General features: G+C 38.0%; 1 protein-coding gene across 2 annotated transcripts; it reads left to right on the top strand.

Annotated features, from left to right (window-relative positions):
* Nucleotides 1-2,444: 2,444 nt before the first annotated feature.
* Nucleotides 2,445-23,073, top strand: LOC113673780 (3'-5' exoribonuclease HELZ2-like). Of its 2 annotated transcripts, XM_089184512.1 has the most exons (21): nt 2,445-2,504; nt 3,082-3,118; nt 3,523-3,629; nt 3,920-3,967; nt 4,097-4,144; nt 4,362-4,436; nt 5,322-5,376; nt 6,068-6,115; nt 6,463-6,593; nt 7,977-8,853; nt 9,151-11,693; nt 13,189-13,460; nt 15,105-15,190; nt 15,779-15,922; nt 16,067-16,195; nt 16,868-17,154; nt 18,738-19,067; nt 19,966-20,187; nt 20,560-20,719; nt 21,998-22,165; nt 22,544-23,073. In XM_089184512.1, exons 1-21 carry the CDS (start codon nt 2,460-2,462, stop codon nt 22,645-22,647), a joined length of 5,916 nt encoding a protein of 1,971 aa, XP_089040638.1. In that variant the 5' UTR covers nt 2,445-2,459; the 3' UTR covers nt 22,648-23,073. The 2 variants fall into 2 exon arrangements, with proteins under 2 accessions (XP_089040638.1, XP_089040639.1); XM_089184513.1 differs by lacking the exons at nt 2,445-2,504; nt 3,082-3,118; nt 3,523-3,629; ... (1 more) ...; nt 4,097-4,144; nt 5,322-5,376 and having other exon boundaries at nt 4,383-4,436.
* The last annotated feature ends 1,257 nt before the right edge of the window (nt 23,074-24,330 follow it).

Genomic DNA, 24,330 nt, shown 5'->3' with positions numbered 1-24,330 from the left:
AGATAACGAGTCAGACCGTGATGTAACAACTTAAACAGTGCACTCAAAGAAATTCTACACAGCCATCCCAATTTTTTTTTAAAATTTTCGCTCTTTTATGTTTATGTACACAAGAGCTTGCCGCAATTTACTACTTGCTTAACCCAGAACGTAAAATTGAAACATGTGTGCAGATTAAAGGAGTAAAATGAGACGTTTCATTTTCTTTTTTCTCATCCTTGCTGTGTTTACATTTACATTCACTTCACGTCGCGTTCCATCATGCATAATTCGCGCAGGAAATTAGTGGGACTCAGAGGCATTTTATGAAGTAAACGTTTATTGCTAATAACTTTGATATATACAACTAATTATCTGATGTAGTCTGTTATGCTTTGCTACATTACACCTGAGTGGAGTATGTGTATGAACGATTCCTTGGGAAAACGAAAAACGATCTCATAGCCACGATAACTACATTAATAATTCGTAAGAAAATTCAAAACAGAAAAATAGATAACTATGGGGGCGAAAGAATTATCTGGAGGTATGAGCTGTTCCAAACAGTCATTTAATTTCTGTATTACGAGATCGTCTCGTTGTGAAGCTCGATCGGGAAGCTTGGTTGATGGGCAGCGCTTGGTAACCAGCCTATCTCCGAAATATGGCTGCGCGGGCTCAAAGCTTTGAACGGCTTCCGAAAAAATGTGCGTTGATAAGGTAAATTGGCCACTGTAAAGAGTTTGAATAACCAACTTAAGCAACTCATTGAACACTCTTCATACTGATTTGAGGACTGCAAGATTTAAGTTGCAGAGGTTGTATAATATATAGATAAATTACGACTGTGAATGATGGCATAGTCTGTATAATATAGAAGGTCTTATTTGATGATTAAGAATTCTGTTTAAAAAATGTCCAATTTAGCTAAGATATATGTTGCTTTTGGTGTGAGCATATTCTGAGTTAATTGTTGATTGGTTCTACAAATTTTGAAATACATTTTTTTAATCCATTTCATGTAAATCTGAGTGTATTAATCCCTGAGTTTACTTGAGTACGAGGTGTTTTATTCAAGAGAAAATGTTTAAAAGGATAAGAGGAGAGAAGTTGCTATCATGAGAGCTGGAAAGATTTGCAGAGTTTTGAATAATAACACTTCCTTTTTAATTTCATTGAATCTCCTCAAGTGAAAACTATCGATGAAAAACGAGATTGATGCAACCTATGTTTTTGGTGGCATAACAGGCCGCAAATTCTAAGTTCTAAGAACAGTTATAGTTGTTATTGCCAAAATGCAAGTCATGCAAATATTTTTATTGAGGAGTGCACCTCAATTTAGGTTAACCGATTGTGAGATTGACCAGGGAAGGCTATTGGTGTATTAGCTCACTCAGGCAGGGACACGTGAATATTGGAAAAATAAGTCAATTTTTACCTTGTGCTTCCATTTTTTTAGTGACACAGAATTATTCGACATGATCTCGTACATAGAGACAGATTCCTCAGGTTTACCAAGCTGTTTTTTAAAGCCGAAACCAAATTATAACAAAAATCCAGATGAAAAATGTACCTCCTTCACCATTTTATTGTTTTAACCCTGAACTGCTTGGTTTAATTTACTCTACCTAACTAATAGAGAAGCCTTGTCTGTGCTATGTTTTGTTGTAAAGCGCACAGGAAGCGGCTAGAGTACGAAAGAAGTGTTTCTACCTACTTCTTGAGACAGACTTCATCTCCAAAGCTAGCAACAGTGTCACTAGCATGCTCTATACTCTCATAAAGCACGCTAAAATAAGCCAATCAGAATCCTTGTTAGAATGGTTCTAATGATATTATTGGCTGAACAAGACTAAAGCGGTCAGAAATGTCAAACCTTCAAAGTTCCTAGCCATTAAAGTTCTCAATCTGCAATAGTTTCCAAACTGAAATAGTTTGGCAGGTCGAATTTAACACGTTTACCTGAATTTTTCTAGTTTGTAACAGAATCTGAAAGTGAAATGTTCGGTGACTTTCACATTTATTGTGCAGATAGAAATCTGTACACCCCTTAAAGTCTTAGTCGTAATAATTTGCAACATTTGGGAACAACAAATTGAAGCGCAATTCGGTGTACTTTTTGGCTAAGCAAAGTTGCTTTACTTTCCATCTATATTTACCAATCCATCCGTCTATTCAACAGTATCTTTACTCATTCACCCATTCATTCATTCATTCATTCATTTATTCACTCTTTTATTTAATTATTTATTCTTGTAATAGCCATTAATTCTTGTTTACACTGTTTTCATCCATCCATTCATTTAATCGTCTATCCATTTAGTCAATCAATCATTCGTTCAATCAGTCAAACAGTCGGCCAGTCTGTTTGTACTGCATGTCCCCATTTATAATCAGTCAGTTGGTATCCGCCTATTTGCCTATCTTTACATTTGTGTTCTGTTTCGATTATTTGTTCATTGTTATCACCATTATCAATCATGTACAGGAACCAGAACGATGAAGGACAAGTAGAAGCGGCATTAGTAAGACTTAGCTTTTTGTCTGTTTTGACCTTCACTTAAGCAACGGTTCCGGACACTGCCTTGGGAGAGTCCTTACTATTACCTCTACTTCATAAGAGTTTAAACGGATTTGGGAAAAGCTTGGTGAAGTCAGCTTTACAATATCTGTAAAATACGGTCTTTTCTCAGATTGATATGCATAATATCTCAACGACCGTTAGCAATCGTTATCCGTTGTTTCTCAACGAATATTACATAGACCAATATGTTGGATAATTATCAAATTTACTTCATTAAAAATTATGAAAAATGAAATTTAAGCATGTACACTCGACCATGTGCTCTCTTTCTAGAGGAAATAAATTATTTTTTCTAATCGATAGTAATCTGGATTAAGTGGGATCTGGAGATAAAAATTCTTATTGGATTAAATATGTTTGACTCAAGCACGTTTTTTCTGACTGAAAAGACCGATATCCCATACAGCTGAACTAGTACTCTAAGGTACCGTGCCTCAAATTTTCAAACATTTTTTTTTGTTTGTTTGTTTGTTTGTTTTTTTTTATGTTTATTCTTCTTCTTTTTACATATCAACAAGAATGATAACTTCGAAATAAAGCGAAACTGCAGTGAAGGTATGCGACTTTACCGGTATATTGGAGATGTTTTTCTCCTTATGCTATCTTTTTGCAATCCTTCACTGCTATATTCATGTTTTCAAAATTTTACATATGTCGATGAAGATCCTGACATGTGTCTATTAGGCTTGGGATTATATTCGATGACAGGAAAACCGTGAAGAAAGTTATAATATCATCTACGTGTTTTATAAATGAAGAATTTAGCTTCACAGATTTAGAGTTTTGGAATTGTTGGTCTTTGCAGAGTAAAAATGAAATGAGAATTCTACCAAACATACGCCAGGATTTCCTATAGTAGTTTCACAACCGACATAAATCCCCCAACCTTTGAGTAGTTTCACAAACAGACATCAATCCCCTTGGAACTGCGTTTGCTAAAACATTTATTATTGTGTTAGTCTTAGAAAACAACACCATTGATGATTATACAACAGGCCCTATGGATACAATAACTCAGAAACAGAGTGGAAAAAGAAAGGTCAAGGTCAAGAAGAAGTCTGCAGTCGTGAGTAATTACGCAGTAAAACCCTCCTTCTATGTAGCCAATTTGTTCCTGCTTCCTTTCTATCTGCAGAAAGAAAATTACCGTTTTTTCGAACACTTTACCTTAATACTAAATATCAAAATTTAGATAAATAATACTCCACAGATCATTGACTGTGAATCTCAAAAAATATATGAATAAAACTCTTCCTCGACAAAGTAAAAGAGTGGCTAGTTTTCACCTAGTGACCATGCATAGGTCGAATAATGATCAGTCATGTCATCTCACTTTTAGCTATATTGTCTTTTCAGAAAATGAAAGTGTCAGCACCTGAGCCGGATATTTCTGAAAAGAAATCGGTACGTTTCATGCAGCCCCATACAATTTCGAGATCTAAGAAGTACCTTAGAAGAGGAGCCCCCATTATCAAATGAGGGCTCTAGCTCATTGGGGACGTCTCATAAATGACATATTCCTTTGTTATGCAGGTTAAGAGCAATAAGCAGAAAAAAAGTGAGGAATACCGGCGAATGAAAGTAAGTAGTTCTTCTCTAGATCCACACCACAATCTTTGTTCCTATGGAGCGTAAGACCTCCGTGTACGGTACGTGCTCATCTTTTCAGATGAAAAATGTATCCAAATTACTAGAGTTTTCTCAAGCATGTACGGTGCTAAAAGAAAATAATTAAGAGTAATGGTTGACAGAGTTACTTGCAGATTTATTGATAGATCAATTAAATTATTTTCCATAGGAAGTGGAGAAAATGGTTGAGGAACAAAAACTTAGAATGGAGAAAGATCGGGAAAAAGAACAGAAGAAAGAGGAGGTGAGTTGGGGAAACATATTCACCATCATTACAGGTTATAATTGATGATTGCCTGGTTATGTACATGTCTTATTTCCTTTTGTTTCATCCTTGCCCTGAACTTATCTTTTTCTATGATAAAGTTCGCATGCAACGCGTTGTCATTGGTTGAACGAGCATGCTTTATCAGAGTACAGAGCACAGAGAGCTGAGCTAAAGCTGTCATGCCCTCTGCCAAATTGTACCATGTCCGACCTTTTCCGGGACTTCCCTCTAGCTTTTTTCCTTAATTGAATGTGAAATTTCGGAACGAGCGAGCCGACACTTAGCAACAGAAGAACTAAAAAAAGGTTCGAACAGAGACGAGAATCCTCAAAGAGAAAACGAAATGGACAGTCCGAGGTTTGAAGGTTTTCGGGCTCAGTTAGATTGCAAGCTTACGTACGGTAATAACAATCAAACACAGCTAACACTCGTATTGTATGTATAGTTTCGTGTTAAAAAAAAAACTGAACAAAGCAGGAATAATTAAAAATATAGCAAAACTGTAGCTGTTGAAATCCATACTAATCATGACGAATTCAGAGCGACTGCGATCATGCTAAGGTCCATCAAGGCTAGCTCATCACAGCGATCTCCGGTCATCGTTGTGAAGCAAGACTCAAAAATTACAGCAGCCGCCGCTCGATTGAACAACTAAGAACTGGCTCTGATACCCTCTCTGATCCGTTGAGTGGAAGGGGACATCAGTCACAGCAGCCGAGTTTTATGGCGTTGTCATCCATTCGTGCTCGAGCCATTTCCTGCGTACTTTACAAAAAAAAATTAGTAACGGCTTCTCTATTTGTTAAGCAAAGGGTATGGGGACCAATTTCCAACTTACTTTCGATGAATTTTTCATTGCAGGATAATGAGAAGTTAGTTAGACAACGGGTACTTCCCACTTACGATGTAGTATCAGGTATTAGTAATGCAAATTTTTGGTTCAGGCACAAAGATTTAACACTATTCAAAATTTTTTACGGCTGCACTTTGGTTTTTCTTTGTTACTGAACTGAGTAACAGATAACCACAGTTGTCAAAGCGAGATAGTTTTGAAGAGGATTGAATATCTGTGCAGTGCTCTAGCGAGTTGCATAAGTTATCGAGCCTAAATCGGAACGAGAATTTGTGAGAAAAAACATATCGATAATTGTGTTACCTTCTTAACATGATCAATTTCTGTTGATTTTGGCTCGAATGGGGCAGGGAGAAGTAATCGCTTTGCCGTATCCATTTTAAAGTGCAATATGCTCAATTTACGTTGAACCCTTCAATCATTAAGAGTGACTAGCATCTAATTTCTCGTGAGAATCTCATCCCTGAATCAAACATTAAGGTGGCAAGAATAAAGGAAATCATCACTTAGTAAGGAGGCCCTTGATTATTAAGCAAATTCTCCTTGTCATTACTTTAAGAAGTGTGCAGAGAACGGTATATAAATATGTATACTGGTTTTTGGGAGTAAAGGCATAATTCTGATTTCTTTTTAGTTTTTCTTCCCTTCGTTACTTTCACACTACTCATTTACAAGATGTGTACAATTATTGATAATCTTATTGGATTTCTTTGAAATACTGATTTTTAATCGCTATTTTTCTGTTACACTCAAGCCATGGAAGCGACATGCTCCAAGACGGAGAAAAACGATAAACAGGCTGGTAGGCTCAATTTTGTTATTAAATTTTTTCCTCTTAAATATTATTTATCTGCCATAGGTTGTACCATAAATGTAAAAACTATCGAGAACTATATATCTATAACTATTTCCCGTAATTGATGATCATTAGAAAACTCATTTCAATGCAAACACTCCAGATATCTTACAATTTGATATCCTTTCAAAACTAAAAACTACTCGGCTGAATTAGTAATCTGTCTAATTTAAAGTATTCACCAGTATTAGACTTACAATTAATTGGACATGTATCGTCGCGAGTTGCATGACACGACAGTCTCAGACAATGTGCTTCAAAGCTGAATATGTTTATGTGCTCGATCTCCGCAGCGGATGTTGCATCAGGTGCAATACCTAAACAACGGAAATTGATCGCAGCATCCAACGACAAGGATGGTAAAATTGAACGGAAGAAGGAATCCGGCTCTTTGAAGAAAGCAGGGTCATTAGTCGAGACTGAGGTGCGAAAGTAACAAGCAATGAAAATGAGTCGTTTGAAAAAGATAACTGACTAGCCAATAATGTCAGTGTCATTATTATATTCACTATTACTATTATTACCAGCGTCATTGTCATTATTATCATTCACTTTCAGGTCTGCTTAATTGATCATGAGCCCACTTTGTATCTACCATCAGTGGCAAAGGATTCAAGTAAGGGCCACAGATAGTAGATGCAAAGTGGAGAAAGTGGGTAAACAGCCAAGTTTCAGGGCGTCCTGCTTCGTGATGTTAGGCTCTGGTGGTTTTGCTGTTTAAAGGATTCCGTTAACAGTCCTTTTGATAGTGTCCGCTTGTTCGGGTCGAGTAGTATGATCACTGATTCAATCTTGACAATAATCTCTGCAGCAGGTATGCTGTTAGGAATTACGGCGAAGTCTAGTCCTTTCTTCAGTAGGGCAGTCTCGGAGTCGCTAAGGGACCTAGAATATGGATTAACATGTCAGTTAGCTTTGTCAACATGCGGTGTGTTTGTTGATGAGACAACCGCCTGTTTCTCCTGCAGAAGTATCTCGAACTTTTGCTGCTGTCTTTCTTTGGTGAAGACTCGTCTGTTCTTCTTAAACTGTTCTAGTATCCTGCTAGCGTCGTCCGGCGAGACTTTTGATAATATCCTCTGTGGAGGGTTTTGAAGAATGAGCAGTAACATCATCAAGATGACATCTTTATCATATTGGCCCGTGACAGCGTAGAAAGCTTCTTAAAGCATTTAAACAACCAACATCCTTCCACTCGCTTCACCATGGAGACGGAGAACAACAAAAAACTCGCCTTCCTCACACCACAGTTACAAAAGAACCTGATGGACGCCCAATCACCAGCGTAAACAGGAGGCCGACACACAGTGGCCAATACCTCACGTATGATTCTCCCCACCTGCAATCAGTGAAGCTCGGTATTATCGATTGCATTTAAGGGGATGCCAAACGTCTCGTAATAAAACCCTCCGTTATTTCTAATGGTTATCCTTCCTCTTTCGCGCGGAAGGTAACATAAAAAAAGACATCCACCGCCAGCATTGAACCCCCCACCGAGTTCAGATCCACTGCAGCCGTACCCTACGTCTGAGGTATCTTCGAACAACTTCGCCGCTGTCTATAAAACAAGGCGTACGCGCTGTTTTCGAGTGAGAGACTACACTACGATCAAATTTCGTTTCGAGAACGGGTGTATATATAATATAAAATATATCAAATATGTAAATCTGCTACCGCAGTAAATTGAGACGTTATTTGCTTAAAAATCTAGTAGAAGTTCCTGTTTTATTATGGGTTTTTGTCTGCTTGAGTGTTCGTTTAGATTTTGGTTAATGCGGTCTCTCAATTCTGTTTTTACCAAACTTAGGTGTATGAGGAATATAGACAACGAGAAGTGTCAGGGGCTAAAGAAAAGTGCAACGGCGAAGAAACAGTAAAGGATCGGTTCGATGATCCAGCAACAGAGAACGGATCAGGAAATGAAAGAGATGGCATGGAAAATCATTTAAATACAGGGGTAGTTTGGCCAGAAGAAGGACAAAAGAAAGAAGAGAAAGTTTTATCTTATGAAAATGTTCAACATGGTGGCTTCTTTGAAAACCAAGACGTATTTTCGTTGCATCGCGATAACCAAGGTGCAGACGATTCGGGCAGAGGAGAAAACAAAATCGATCAGGGCACTTTGGAACTATTAAAGAAATTTTTCAGGGAGCGTTTCGGAAATGGAGATAAGATTATCGAGGAATTCTTGCAGTGGATTGAGGAAACCAAAGCAAGGAAACGTCAGCCCTTTTCACAAAGAGGAGAATATCCCTCACCCCAGGAAGCTTCATCAGTAACCCAAAGTAAGTCCCAAGTCAAAGAACCTTCACATGAAAGTCGTAAAGGGAAATATAAAAAAAAATATCGGAAGATTCACCCCAGATATGTTGGCTTTGAAATAGAGCCGTATGATCAACGAAAAAGGCTGAAAAAATCCGTCACGCGAGATGAATTTCCTGACTTGGGACATCTGCGGACATTGATACGGGAACAACCTTCCACGTATCGTCGTGCCATACTTCAACTCGATTCCAAGGCAGGTCACCTGTCATTTGCTGTTGTATCAGACACTATTACCCCAGATATCAAAATCAGTGGACGAGTCAGAGGAGCGTTCGACATGGACCAAGTTGTCGTTAAAGTACTAAATAAGCGGTCTACTTCAAGTGATGATCTTTCCAGTTCCCGAGGAAAATTTGTAGGTAAGTCTTATTTGTAAGTAAGTCTTATTTGTGCCAGATGGTGTAGCATGTTGCTAAAAGATTAAGAACTCAAGATGTATGTGCTGTGTAATGTAGGGATCAATCCCCATTCTAATGAATAACAGGAAGGTTCTTGGGGGCGGGTTTTCTACCTTCAAATGTTTGCCGCTCAAATGACCCTTTACAGGAAGATCTTGCAGCCTTGCTCAAAACCTCTGAAGAGCTTGTTTGTCAGTAGAAATTTCAACTTACTGATGCGAATTGTTGCTAATTATACCTATAACCTCTTGACTATAGGTGTGATGCACCCCATAATCAGTCATAAAGAACGACAGTTTGTGTGCAGGATCGATCCCGAGAACAAAAAAGTAATGATTCCAATCAATAAGTCCGTACCGAAAATTTTCATACGAAGTTCAGCAAGAGGTGAAGATGGAGTGGAAAGTAAAGATTTATTAGGAGAAGAGTGCATGTTTCTCGTTCAATTTTTGAAATGGGAAGCAAGTCCTGATTATCCATCGGGCACAATAATCCGAAGACTGCCGCAGCAGCCAACCTTGAAGAACAGCATGGAAATTCTGTTTGCAGAGCATTGCATTAGCGAGTTGTTCAGCGGAGAGTGTGACGAACAAGTGAAAAGCAAGTTTCCACCATCTTGGTTAATCCCAGTTGAAGAGGAAAGGAGACGTTTGAAAATTGATGGAGCGTTTACAATTGATCCTGAGAATTCCAAAGATCTAGATGATGCACTTTCCGTAGAAAAGCTTCACGACTCAGGACTATATCGTGTCGGAGTTCACATCGCTGACGTGAGTTACTTTGTGAAGCCTGACACCCCTTTGGATAAAGAGGCGTTGTCTCGTTGCTCTTCCTACTACCCCGTACATGGCCCTGAAAATGTTCCGATGTTACCACGAGGGTTGAGTGAAAACCATTGCAGCCTTCTTCATAATAAAAGCCGTTTGTGTTTGTCAATTTTTCTTAACATGTCAGAGGATGAGAGTCACGTGGAAAACTCTTACATAAAAGAAACAATTGTCAAGTCTACTTGTCAGCTCACTTACTCTCAAGCTCAACAAGTTATTAATGGTCAAGATTGCTCATCCATGAACTTGGCAAAGGAGACTGTGGATAAGGTCCGACAGCTTAGTGACCTCGCACAAAAAATGAGGAAATGGAGACTTCGAGAGGCAGCCTTTGATCATTGGTCAAGCAAAGACGAGCCAGGAGATTATGAAGCACACGAGCTTGTGGAGGAAATGATGATTGCTGCCAATAAAGAAATAGCTAAATTCCTCTATTCACGAGATAAAATGATAACACCCTTGCGGACCCAGCTTCCCCCCAAAAAGCACAGATTAAGTAGCTGGCTAAAAAAATTCGGGAAATTCATAAAGTTTTCTTTGTTTCCACACGCCGTTTATTCCGATGAGGAACTGCAGAAAATGACAAGAGATGAGGAAATTTCAGAATTTCCAAAATTCATGGTGCAAAAGTCCGTTTGGTTTGATCTTTTTAGTGCTGCTGAAACACTGGACAAAGTCAAGCTTTGCCAGCTGACTTTCAGTGAGAAGTATCACTCTCAGTTGGCCATCGCAAAAAGGAAATTTGAGCGTATTCAACAGAAGGCTCGATACGCCTGCGAGGGAGATCCAGATGAAGAGAAGGAGAAGCTTGGCCACTTCTTTCGGAAAATGGACCCCTATACGCACTTCACGTCACCTATTCGACGATACATTGACATAGTGGTACACAGACTCGTCTTGAATTTGATATCTGAGGACCGTCGCACAGAAGCACCCTTGACGGAAGGAGTTGTTGAGATGTGTCGTCGTTCCACGTTCGCTAATGCGAATTCCAAACACTTCAAAAAGGCATGTAAACAAGTCCACCTGGCAGCAATGCTCAGGGAAAAAAGCCACGAGATAATAGCAGTCGTTTCGACAATCGAAGATCACAGGAAAATAAGGCTGGAAATTACAAAACAAGAATACGATCAGGTCGCGCAAAGACAGAGAGAAATTGAACTGAGCACTTTGCAACCATTTGATGCTAAGCGTGGTGGTTCTAAGGAAGTTGTACTTACTTGGAAGCTGAGACTATACATCGCTCCGGAGGGAAACATCGTGGAGAAACTTGATCGTGAAAGAGAAAAGGTTTCCATCCTTTTATCTCAGGAATTACCAGAACGAGAAGTCTTTTACTTGCCAGGAGAAAGGTGGAAAAAGCTTTTGAAAGCACTTCAAGAAGAAAATTTTGAACTCGTCACCTCGCTAATTAGAGAGTTGGATCAGCTTACCAGACCCCGAGAACAGAAGAACCTTCACAATGACGGAAAGGTTGGATCAAATATGGAGTATACCCACGAGAAACAGATATCTATAAAGAAATTTGATACTGTAAGTATTCAGCTCACTGCACATATGACACACGGGGTATTCCACCCAGAAATTCAACTCTTCAAGATTACCCCTAGCGTCCATATTTGCGTCGAGCACCGCAAATATCCAAGGGAATGTTTCACTACCGCACCATGCCATCAAATCTCTGGGAAGTACTCGACTTTAGTTGATTACATCGCAGCCTGGGAACCCGTTCTTGATTTGGAGGCTGCAACAGTGGCTGTGAACGAGAACGATGAATTAACCATACACAATTTGGATGTCAGGTGGAAGATAAATAGCAGTGGAAACCAAGAAGGCTTTTTCAGCCTTCAAAGCATGTATTACAAAAGTCGTCATATCAATATCTATGAAGGGGATTTCGTTTGTGTCAGGGTGCCGGAAAAGATTTACTTGGCTAAATCAATCTTCGTAGCAAGTGAGGGGAACAATTCAGAGGTAAGTACATCGTCATTTATTTTCAGCAATAAAGTAATATCATGTAGCTTGCATTTATACTTTTACGGTATTCTCAGCTTTGTAAGGGACAGTTTGAACCTTTTGATTAGTTCTTTCAGTTTCAGCTATCAGCGTCTGTGCCGAGGTGTGACCTTTTGTGGAAAATAATTGCGCCAGTTGTCACCAAGCCGATTATTTTTTTTACCGGCGGGAAGCGAACGCATCTGCGAAGCAAGGGAAAGAAATTGTTTTGAAATACCAGTTTCCAATGATAAAAGCGAAAATATTGGATATGAAACTTTCAGTGGAACGAAACCTCACTTTAAAGATTATTTAGAAACAACGACATTTAAGTGTTTTTGGATGACTTTCAATTCCTAGTGCTTCGAGGTTTTCAAGGCTAATTTGCTCTTCGTACACTTGCAGCGAGCAATTTAATACAACATAACCGAAAGAAAGTCTTTCTTGATCGTCTACTTCACACGTGTCAATAATCATAGAAAAACATTCAAACATCCTGAGCATAGCGTATGCACTTGTCGTGAGCTGGAACTCAAAATCACTTGAATACTTGTATCAGAAACAATCTTTCCTCCTATCCTTGCTAGTCTCTTTTCCGGTAAACGATATCTTTGCGATTCGTTTCACATATCAAGGTCCAGCTATGTAGATTTCTTCGTTCAACACCGTTTTCAAAGCGATTATGGCGGTCAAAAGTTGCAAGTGATTTGTCTTTTTATTTACAAAAAAAAAGAGGGAAAGATGTCTAAGCGTCAACCTTACAAAACAGGAACGTGTAGAATTCCATGAAACATTTATTTCATAATGGCTGCAACTACCTAATCCGCATAACGCCTCTATTGGTCAATTACAAACCATCCAAAGCACACTTAATAAATATTCGGCGATCACCATATGCCAATTTAGTCGAAGAAAATCTGATTTCTGTTCTGACTGTTTCTTGCTTAGTGGGATTTTGACACGGGACCGTTCCATGAAAACGGTCAAAGCGGCGGTTTTTGTTCTGGAAAGCCGGGAAATCCAAAATTTACATCTAAAAATGCGAAAAGAAAATCTTTAAATGATCTCACTCTTTGCAAAGACACTTCCAAACGAGTGACCAAACGATCGAATTTTATCATGAATAAGAAATCTCTGAGACTGGCATTACAAAAAGCCATGAGGCTGTTGAAAATTTTGTCAAGAAACAGTAAAGTTGTAAAACAAGTTGGAAGACGGTTACTGATATGAACAGACCCTTCGCTGGCTCGCTTATCTCAAAGCCCTACAATTGGCGCAGGAAGGTTCCTGCCAAGGCGCTTATAATGGTGGTCTGCTTGCAGGCCATAAGTAATATACTTGCATGAAATTAGCGATATAGTTAAAGCATTAAAATCATTTAGCTGACACTGTACCCACAACATCTGCCGAAATATGAAATGGAATGTGATTGTTGTGTTCGAACCTGACGGCGATTATTTTTATCCCCATAAAGATGGATTTAGATCTTGAAAACGAAGGACAACTAGCCATGAAGCAGTTAAAAGGCACCCCATCCCTAGAGAGCAACTCGAGTGGTAGTTCTAGGTCAAGTATTTGGGTGGGACACTGTATTGTTGGAGAAGCTAAATTGAATGAGGAATCGAAAATAGTGTCAGTGAGGATAAATCTCTGTCAGTCAGCATCGGAATTTCCCAAAGAGCTGTTGATTGGAGGCATTCAACGCCTGAGTACCTTGACAATTATTCATCGACCTCCTATCCACAGGTAATGAAATGGGTGTTGTAAATTACACAATGCAAATAATTATGTCCAGAATGTGATCTTTTATCATACGACTTGTAGAGCTGATAATCACGAGAAGTGATAATCACCAGAATTGCTGATATTCCCAACCAATCTCCTCCCTGATCATCATTATAAGGGAACGACCATGTCATCGAGTAATTTGGCCACAGCCAGCGCCAAAGAAGTTTTGGAATACGATGAGCGTCTAATCTTGAAGGATAAGGAAGGGAAGAAGGGAAGAGTGGGGTGTTTTATGTTGATAAGTGATAAAAGTCAAAGTAACCGAAACGCCTTGACAAATATTTTACGGATACACCAGACCTTGGCAGGCCAATTTTACTGATTTATTTTTTCATGTCAAACTACGCATTACTATTGCAATTATAGTTTGCGAGAAAAAGCTTTGTAAAATACGCACGCAAATTCTTACAAAAGCGTATTATCGGATTGAATTCTTTCGCCCTTTTTAGTGTGAATAGCCAATTATAACATTTCATCTTATGATCTACACGTATGACTCTCGGAGTGTTAACATAACTTGACAAGTGGTCACTCAAAGACGTGAAATGTTGGCAAAAACCTACGTCGTTATGAGGCAAATATGCCTTCTTTGAACGAATCATGAGGTCAGTTATGTAAACTTTATGGATGGCATTTAAATTTTACTGCCAAAATACTAACCTAATTGACCATGTGGGGGAATTCCCTTTTTTTGAAATGGATCGCCCGCAATGGTCTTCGACGTAATACGCATCTGTAAAATTTTGATTAGCAAACTCGACAGCTAAATTTTACCGATAAGAATATCGAAAAACCCCCATACGGTTTTGGAAATCAACCCCTCAGGATTGGAATTGTGCGGAAGTTTAACCGAGCAGTCAGATTTGTTACCTAATTAATTCACTTAAAGAAACATCGTCTATTTATAAATGTCGCATCTCAGTCGATTTAGAATTATGTCAGTATAAAACGGAACAGATAATGCATTTCATAACCTATTCATTGTTATATTGTTACTAGCGGTTATGCTTCTAATAATATACATGAAAAAAATTATGCGCGTCTGATTGCTTGTGTGCAGAGTTGTAATACGAGTGCAAATTACAAATAGCGTGCGCTGCTTTCAGCGTGCGCTGCTTTCAGTGATGCGTTTTTCATATAAACTATGGCAAGTAACAACATACTTTCTCGTGCAGTTTGGTGTAACTGCACTTGCTAATTTTTCAAAGACTGCAAATTGCACTTGTCCTATGGGCTCGTGCAATTTCACTGTCTTTAAAAAATTCAATCTTGCTTATCAACACCAAATTGCGCTCAAAATCATGTTGTTACCCATACAAATTGCGCGTTAACAATTTTTCTCGCGAAGGACAACCGCGGTCTAACGTATCCTTAACTTGGCGATCGTAAAGAGCCCTAATCTTGATCGTCTGCAATTACTGACAACTCTACCTGATAAAAAAAAGGCAGATCGCCTATTTGAAGAAAACTTTTGGGACATAATTATTAAAGAAGCTCGAGAAAAATTAAGCATTCATGAATTTCGTACTTGCTACTCCGTCATTTTTCGGTTTTGGTTCTTTAGTGCTCGACTTACGACTTTGTTGACTTTCTTTTCACTAGACGAATGTCTGCGGTCCTACGTCGGGGGCTTAAAAATGCTCCCAAATTAGTCGAGGCGATATGCTTGGGGCATGAGCCTAGTCAGGGTAAGAAGAACATAGATAGCTAGATTTAAAAGTCTAAGCCGGTACTTACAATACACAAATGAATTATGTAATCGCTATATTGAAAGGTACGACTTCATATCTTTATTAACCTTCTAATTAGCTCCACGTTTTCGATTTACAATTGAAATAATTTTTTATCTGAGATTACGAAAACTTCAGTTAAGGAGAAGAGCGGATTGAAGCCAAAAGGTGAGCATATTCTTTACCGTCCAGATGATCTGGATTAATCTCATAACACCAGATAATCAACTTATCAACTTGGTTGCTATTTGAGAGGACGAGTTTTCATTTATACACTCAAAACTCTCAGCCCGGTATGATATAAGGATATCTCGTAAAGAATGAGCTCTTATAATTTCTAGTTCACCATGTTGAACAAGCTCACCACTCAGTCGGGCAAAATTAGGTTGAACGTGATACTATCGGTGTGAGTTACAAATCCATTTCCAGACCGTTTTTTAAATTTTCCTTTGTTGTTATTGATGTTCTTTTAATTTCATAATCAACAAATATTATAGCATCGATCATAATAAACACATTCAAAATGAATCTGTCTTCTCATTTTAGGGGATTTCGAGTTGCCACCTTTCTTTCACTTTTCAATTTCGGAAAGGGATCCCACATGCCGATTAGAGCCCTTGAATAAGTATCAGAACAACGCCGTGAAAGACGCACTTGAGAAACCATTTTCCCTCATCCAGGGCCCTCCAGGTACGTGCTATATTGTCAACCTCCCTAAGTCGAATTTGAATTCTGAACAACATCCACTTCAATGCCATATACAAGTTAGAGTGTTTGATTGTCTGTTTGTTAGAGTCGAATCCCCTCATTCGACAAATTTCCTCTAAATTCCAGGTACTGGCAAGACAATGACCGGCGCTCATATAGCCTACTGGTTCGCGTATCAAAACAAGACAACTATTTCACCATCATCACAAGTCATTTACTGCGGTCCCTCTAATAAGTCCATTGATGTGGTGGCAGGTAAGTAACATGTTGCAAAGCAGACAGTAACGAAACAAATGAAATGATGAAACAAATTCCTTATTAGTTATGTTAAGTCACAGAAACATGTCTCAAGAAAAACAGTTTCGAGTTGGACCAAAGACACCCTTAAACTTTGCGGAGTTGATACCAATGAAACCAAGGTGTTCACTGCCCATAGCACAAGACCATCATCCGTTTCCAAAGCTTAGAAGAGGGTTATCCAGTCTATGATATCATTCCAAACGTTAGCCGAGAACTAAATTCTGGTCATGTGATAGAATTTGAATAAATTCAAAGATACCAAACATTAAATGAAATTTTGATTGAAGTACTGTCAAATGGCATCAAAATGCATACTGCTTTTGCAACTTCCCATCTTTTTCGGTTTTGGTGGTATCGTGGGTATCTATATTGTTGTGATGAAACTCTATTATTCATGTTCCCATTTATTACTTTTGGGAATACTTAATATCTGCTCCCTTGACGATGAAAGAAAATCGACTCAATAAGGACAATTAAAAACAACAAATCGCAATTTTTAACTCGCCAAAAAACAGTCACTGACATATTTGATATTTTGTTTAATTTCATTTTAATTTATTCGTTTTATTTTATTTCATCTCATTTATTTATAAATCTATATACTATGTCATCTTTCCTCCTATCAAGAAATTATGCTAAAAATTCGTGGACTCAAAATTCTTCGAGTCTATAGCGATTTAAAGGAGCAGGCTGAGTTTCCACTTCCTAACAAACCTAAACCTCTGAGAAGTTCCAACAACGATGATGAAGCTCAAGAATTGGATGAAAAATTGAAAGAAGTGGCGCTACACCACGTCATTCGTGCAGATGCGTGTCCGTTCGCTTATGAGCTTAAGGAATATGAAAAAAAATTTGTACAAGATAAGAAGAAAGGTTTAAGGACCGAAGATAAACACGTAGACAGCTACCGTGAAGTAAGTAATATTGTTGCGAAATAGAAGTGGTGCAAAGTCGCGTATGGTGATCTTTTCTTGATGTAATCGCATTAAGCATTACAAATTCTATTGTCACCGGACGCTCTAAGGTCCATTTATAAGCTTAAGTTGTACGTCAGTATAAATAATCATTTGATTTTGTAGAGCTTCGCATAATTATTTATTTCATAGGTACTGAGATTTACCCACAAAAATCGTAGTGAATAAAATTCGTACTGATTCTAAATGTAGCCAATCAGGAGTACGAACGACAAAATTTTACCGTGAAAAATTATCGTTCGTCCAATCAGCAACGCGAACGACGAAATTTCACCAATAATGAATGAACGTACTGAAGAGAACGTCATGCGAGAGCCGTTGCACAAAACCCGCGCGCTTTGAAAAATGGCCGAGGGAAGGTTCGCTTCTGTTTACTCAGTTGAAGAATTCATTTTAGAACAGAAAACAAAAATACCGCTCAAAAAACTGAAAGAGATGTATGATTGCTTGAAAGATTTTTGAAAACAAAGGACGAAGACAGGAAAATTGAAGATATTCCAGCGGCTGAGTTGAATGAATTCATTAGCGAATTTATTATCTCTGTAAGCACTAAAGATGGCAACGAGTACGAGCCGACTTCGCTTCGAAGTTTAATGGCCAGCTTCGGACGACATTTGTTGATATCTGATGAACACAGGTAAGCTTAAGTGTTATGAACTTCATGCACTTTTATTAACTTGTTGTTGAGAAATTTTTAAACTACTTTTTACGCTTTTCATCGCCCCATTTGTGCTATTTGTCTACCAAAGACAACACGAAAAAATCTCAGCACCTATGAAATAAACACATTACAACATGGAAAATGCTTTGTACGATTTTCATTCACTCGTTGATACGTATCAGAAAACTCACTCGTTCGCTGCGCTCACTCGTTCGTTTTCTGATACTACACAACTCGTGAATAAAAATCGTACGCGCGCATTTTCCATGAAGTAATCTCTATGAATCTTACAATCGGAGAAAAAGCAGAGTAACAAACACTGTTAGGCTTGTCCAAACACACCCTCCGCAGAATTTTTCACGATTTGGATTCTTCTGCCTCAGTTTTTTTTAAAGAAAGATAAACATGGCCTTGTATAGTAAATAAGAGAATCCAACTCTAAGCAGACAGTTAAAACATTTAGAATTTTCTCTTTCTTTTTAGTAGGTTTCTTATCATTAGTATTACTTTTGTTATTTATTTTCATTTTAATTACTTTTTTTCCACTTTTTTGTTGGTATTGCTTTGTTTATTCTGGGATATTTTATAATACCACTTTTCCCCTTCTGTACTTCTGTACTGCCGTTGTATTTTGATCAATTGTTTACGTATCTGTATAGTGTAATCTTACCTAGTAAATACATAACATTTATGTAAGGTTTGAGTGATTCAAATTGTACCATGACCATTTGCAACTGAAGATAACATGACGGTATCGAAACATGTTTTTCAAACTTAACAATTTTGCTGTTTTCGTACGCTAGAATTATGTATTTATTGTTACTCATTCGATTTTGTTTGTTTTATCGTTTTTACCGCTCAGCTTATTGAACAGGCCGAGACATGGGCATTTCAGTCGACAGGTGTGCAGGTTATCCTGTGCACCTGCGCAGTTTCCGTTAAGTCTAGTTTAATGAAATCATGCAAAGACAATATCAAGCAGTGTATTGTGGATGAATGTGGTATGTGCATGGAACTGGAGTCACTCTTGCCAATCGCGTTCTTAGCACCGCAGCAAGTGGTTTTGATTGGTGATCACAAACAATTACAGCCCGTCATTCATGACAAAAAGGCACAAAATCTAGGCCTTCAAGTTTCAATGTTTGAAAGGCTTTCTGGCCAAGCCAAGATGCTACAGCTTCAATATAGAATGGTAAATTGTAATCATTTGTGTTTTCAGTTCTACATGTTACGGTTACTTATTCCAAACGTGAACGTTCCGCAGTGCTTTGTTATGGTGTACCGCGAATATTTCAAAGATTGGCTTGATTTTCCGTGTAATCATGAATCCTGAGACACATAGGTTTAGAGGAGAAGGTCAAATTACGAGGGGTTGTATCATGTAATGAGAATGCGAAAGGTAACTTCCTAACTATATACTAAATCTGCACTAGAGAATGCTTAAGCTGCCAAAGTTTCCATTCGGTAATTGTTCTCTTCGTATAATTTGGCGCTTCAAGGTCACTGTACCTCAAACACTTATCTGTGCTCAAATTGTTTTTCACTTTTTATCAGCGAGTACTGATAGCAGCACTCCACAGAGTTGCCGGTCGTGAATTGGTTTTAGATTCTTTTTCATCAAATTTTCCTCCGTTGATATCTACACTCAAGCACCACTTTTGTCATAATAACCATATGAGTCAACGCTCTGTAGATTTCCTGCATCCCTTCTGCCCCTGTGATGAAAGTCCAGAAGATCAGATCCATGAAATCAAGCCGACTGTAATCCATTTTCTTTTCATTATTCCTACTCAGATTTCTAAACGGTCAATGAGAGATTTTTGTGTGGTCATGCAATCTTTCTTTCTGCAGAATTTTTTCTTTAAAGGTCCTTGTTAATTATTACTTTTTAAAGACCATAATTGTCATCACCATTATCATTAGTATTACTTTTTAACTATTATTAGTATTATTATTGGAAATTAATTTCATATTCTATCTAAAAAGGAATTTATATAATAACAAATTTTAAGAAATTTCAGAACAAAGGCAGTGATTGGCAAATTGAAATGTGGCTGCTTTATACTTACGACTTTGTATCATATTTACAGCACGAAGAAATATGCAAATTTCCCTCAGAGTACTTTTATAATAACCAGCTGGAAACGGATTCATTAGTGAAGGAAAAGGGTACCGCTCTGCAATCTTTCTGGCCTGTTGCAAACGTTCCCATGGCATTTTGTCATGTTGTTGGGGAGGAAGAGATTACTGTCATTAAGACAGCACTCAGCAATGAGCAGTCCAAAGCCAACGTCAAAGAAGTCAGAAAAGCAGTAAGTATAGTTCAGTCTCTGCCGAGAGAGAGATTAAGTCCAAGTTAAGCACAAAAGGTGTTTCTTGGGGAAACATGGAGTGGCTTTTAATCCACGCAAAACGGCAAGCTTATAATATTTCGACCATAAGAAAATCTCCATGAGGGATTAAAGAGAACAATTCATAGATGTTTCGGAGAAAAATATGGAGTGATATCATCATGGAATCATCTAATAAAGAGCTAGATATGTACCTAGAGTTAGCCTTATTCCTATAAATCACAACGTTGCTCTTAAACTCGTGTAAACCAAGCAGTGACCTTGAATAACTTGAATTTCTTAGTTGTTGATGACATCCGACGTTAGCTCTTATGAATATACCTTTTCTATCAGGTGCACGTGGCGAAATGCCTTATCAAGAATAGAGGGGTGTCCTCGTCAAAAATCGCTATTCTATCACCTTACAAAGAACAGCAGGCCAGAATAAGAAAAGCGCTGGCTGAAACATCACAGTGCAAAGATATCTGCGTTACGACTATCGCAAAGAGTCAAGGTAAAGCCACTTTTGTTTCTTCTACCATCGTCGTCTATCGTTCTATATCTTCTGTTTTATGTGACCCTAACAGTTATCGGAAACTGCTCGGTCAACGAAGCAAATCTGAAAGTCATGTTCTTGCTTCTTCACTGACGGCAAGCAACACAAAGCGCGCGAACTTGACATGATTACACATAGAAATCATTCATCATGGTCATATATACATAACATGATTACCCGTGACCTTGAGTATTCTTGACAAGAATATTGTATAATCTGCGGCTTGATGACGTCCCAGGTTCTGATTTCGAAAATTCACTTTACGCTTTCGGCCAATCAGAAAAGAGATAATGAGTTAAATGTATAATAATGTTATCTGTTTATCATCCAGAATAATGCTTATATCATGTGCCATAGAAAAAGTCTTTTGTATAGGGCAGGATTCTTTAAAAGTCAGGGAGTCGATTGCTAGCTGCTAGGAGTAGACGGGTCACATATGTAGAGGCTCTGAAATGCTATTTATTATATAGATACTGATAAAATACCAGGATTTTTCCTTTTATTAAAAAATCATATCTTCATCGCGCGCAGTGAAGATACTATTTTTATCTTCCAAGCATGAGGATATTGGTGTCGCCATGGTTACTTACATGATTTGCCAATTACAAGAGAGCTTCTCGCTCAGGCGCGCGGCCGGTTCTTTTGAAATTATGGAGGAATTTCATCAGTATCTATAAAACAAACAGAACACTACATGGCCGCTTGGGGATACGAATTTTTTTAAAAATATCCTCTATTTTATGCATTCTTTTGGAAGTATGTACAAATCAATATGTCAGTTGCTTGGTTAAGTAATTATGTGCCAGGTAAAGATTTGAAGAGTGCTCAACCAGCCAGTATATTTAAATGCATTTGTTTTTCTTGTGGAATGCGAAAATGGCTTTCAGGAAAGCTATCTCTTCATGAAAAGTTTTGTAGCAGTGACTTGTTTTAATTTTTATTACAGCTTATCGTTCACAACCTACCCACAGGATTTAATGAAGAGAGGGCGGCTCAGAAATTGGGGTAGCTCTTTATTTGGACGGCGGTCGGCACCTAATGAGAACCCTGCACACGCTTTTGTGTCTGTTTCTGTCGTACTTGTTGATGGTTTCGGTGTTTTTTTTTATCTTGATTATTCATTGTTTTTGTTAAGCCAATACGAATAATTTCATAGATACTAGATATGAGAGAGAAACAATGTAATGGACACTCCACATACATAAAAGATCAGTCTCAAATTCGATCCTTTTTCAGGAACTGAATGGAATTACGTCATATTATCTCTGGTGCGTTCACTGAGTGATGATGATCTCGACTCAGAGCCATCAATGTATTGGGTCCGTGAACATCTGGGATTTTTAGCAGACGAGCATCTAATGAACGTAGGGCTAACAAGAGCGCGCAAAGGGCTTTGCATTATCGGTAAGAAAGAAAGAATATCACAGCATTATCTATTTTGTCTTTCTCCACGAAATGTTTGTGTTGATATCTTACCATTATTATGTATCTGATTACTCACCTACCGGCAGTGTTTCATTGTGTTCTTTCATTATGTGAACTGCTTAAGCTTCTAAGCAAGTGAAAAATAGAGCAGGTATATAGTTGGAATTGAAAAAAAAAAGTCTATTAATAAAAATCGAATAGGGACGATCATTTGCAATTTCTATATTTTTCCAAATTTTGTGGATCCTCTCTTCCCGGTAAAGATGAATGAAATCTTAAGTGAAACAACTTAAAAACAGGTCTGCTTTCTGATTTTCTGATTTTCACGTCAGCTTTTTTTATTTTTGTTGCTCTTAGGTAACAAGAACTTACTTAAACATCACTCCATGTGGAACGACTTGATAGAATCCTTCGAAAAAAGACACTGCGTGGTCAATGAATCTACATGGCCGAAGAACTAAACATATTATCCAACGTGGAACATGTAAAGCATCAGAAAGTCAAAGAAACTTTAAAATAGGTTCCAAAACAATGATTTTACTCCAAATACTATCGCGTAGGTAAAATATTAAACAGTGTATTTTCCGAAATCAAGCCATAGACAGCCTCAACTTAATGCCAGACAGAAATTATAAAACAAAGAAAGGTCGTAGAAAGACTGAGTAACGTACTTTAAACGACCTAAAGCTCCCGATAAAGGCATGCAAATTGTGTGGTTATTTAACAACTATACTAAAGTCGTGTGTCGGTAATGTTATGGAAGTAATTAAGTGTTATTGAAAGAATCTTTCCAGGCGTCCGTTTGTGATTTTGTTTGAAGTATAATTGTACTTTTAAAGGAAACCATTTGTGGTTTTTCTATTACATATAATTTGATCATTCTCTAACGGTTGTATCTCTTTAATTATCTTAGTCCTGACTTGAAGTTGGATTTGCACATTTTTCAACGCAACTTGTTCATAATTACTGCCAGTATTCAGAGAATAATTCATGGGCGCGCGTAGATCTGGAATGTCTCTTCGAGTGTTTAACTCGATAGCTCACGAGTGAGATCTCGGTTTGAATACGAGAAGAGGAATTTCATGTCTACAAGTAACCATGTATTATTTTATTTATCATGTAAACACAATAGCCCTTTAATGACAAGAAAAGAAAACTTTTTCAACGCATGGAAATAAAAGGATCGGCAATCCCCGAATATAAATCGTAAAGTACGTTGGCGCACTCAAGATAAAAAACATGCGTTGAATCACTACAAAAGCAAACAATGGGCCCAATTTTCAATGTACAAAATTCTCATTTATTGAATTGTTCCTTACCGACATAAGAAATCTTTTAGGTAAACGGCCAAATCGGCCTGTGGCAAATCTTCCAGTTGTCGATTTTCGTTTTCAGCCTCAAGAAATGCCATTACCAAAGCCACTGCATACGTAACTTTCTGTTTTCTTTTCGTATTTTGGTTTTCTTCCCTTTCTAAGTAAGTTTGAACATCACCGACTGTAAGCAGTACGAAATTTTCAGTATTTTAGCTCTCATAATCCGAAAAAAACACTGATAAACGACCTTGGATAGAGTGGTTAAAGCTTTGCCGTTCATTCATCAACCTAACCGAGTGGTGCGGAAGGCGCGTGACGTGTCAGCAGCAACATCAAAGACGTGAAAAAAAATCGTATTTTTCACGTGTGTTGTTACGGCTTATCACAGGGCTAGAAATCCCTGTATAGCACCGTAGTTTATATGATAAATATCCTGCAATAGGTGCAATGACTGAAAACATGGCCCTTAAATGCTCTAGTCATATGCCTGGGTGCCGTTGGCATGTATTCAAACACAGACGATAGACGACAGATGGTATACGATGGTCAGTAGATGGTAAACGGAATCCGTCTTAAAACAGGAAGAACAGTAATGGCAAAGCAAGCTTAAAACGGCAGAGAACGCCAGAAACTACAACGGAAACACAGGGAGTGATTAAGTTCTATTAATCTCACGGCTAAAATGTTCGTATTGCGGAATATTTAGTTATAACTCGACTATATTTCATTCCCCATATTATTCCTTATAATTAATATTAATCCCTATTAATATGAATCTAGACATCGATAACTGAAAGGTCTGGACTGGGAAAAGGCAGGGTACGCATT

Source organism: Pocillopora damicornis, chromosome 10 (genome assembly GCF_964200805.1).
Source record: "Pocillopora damicornis chromosome 10, jaPocDami1.2, whole genome shotgun sequence".
NCBI classification, from domain to species: Eukaryota; Metazoa; Cnidaria; class Anthozoa; order Scleractinia; family Pocilloporidae; genus Pocillopora; species Pocillopora damicornis.
Note: the sequence above shows the minus strand (reverse complement) of the source record. Positions and strands in the feature narration are given on the sequence as shown.

Coding starts and splice junctions, on each gene's coding strand:
- LOC113673780 (XM_089184512.1), top strand. CDS start 2,460: ATGTACAGGAACCAGAACGATGAAGGACAAGTAGAAGCGGCATTA. Junction 5,377..6,067: donor CACTTACGATGTAGTATCAG/GTATTAGTAATG, acceptor GTTACACTCAAG/CCATGGAAGCGACATGCTCC. Junction 6,594..7,976: donor GGTCATTAGTCGAGACTGAG/GTGCGAAAGTAA, acceptor TACCAAACTTAG/GTGTATGAGGAATATAGACA.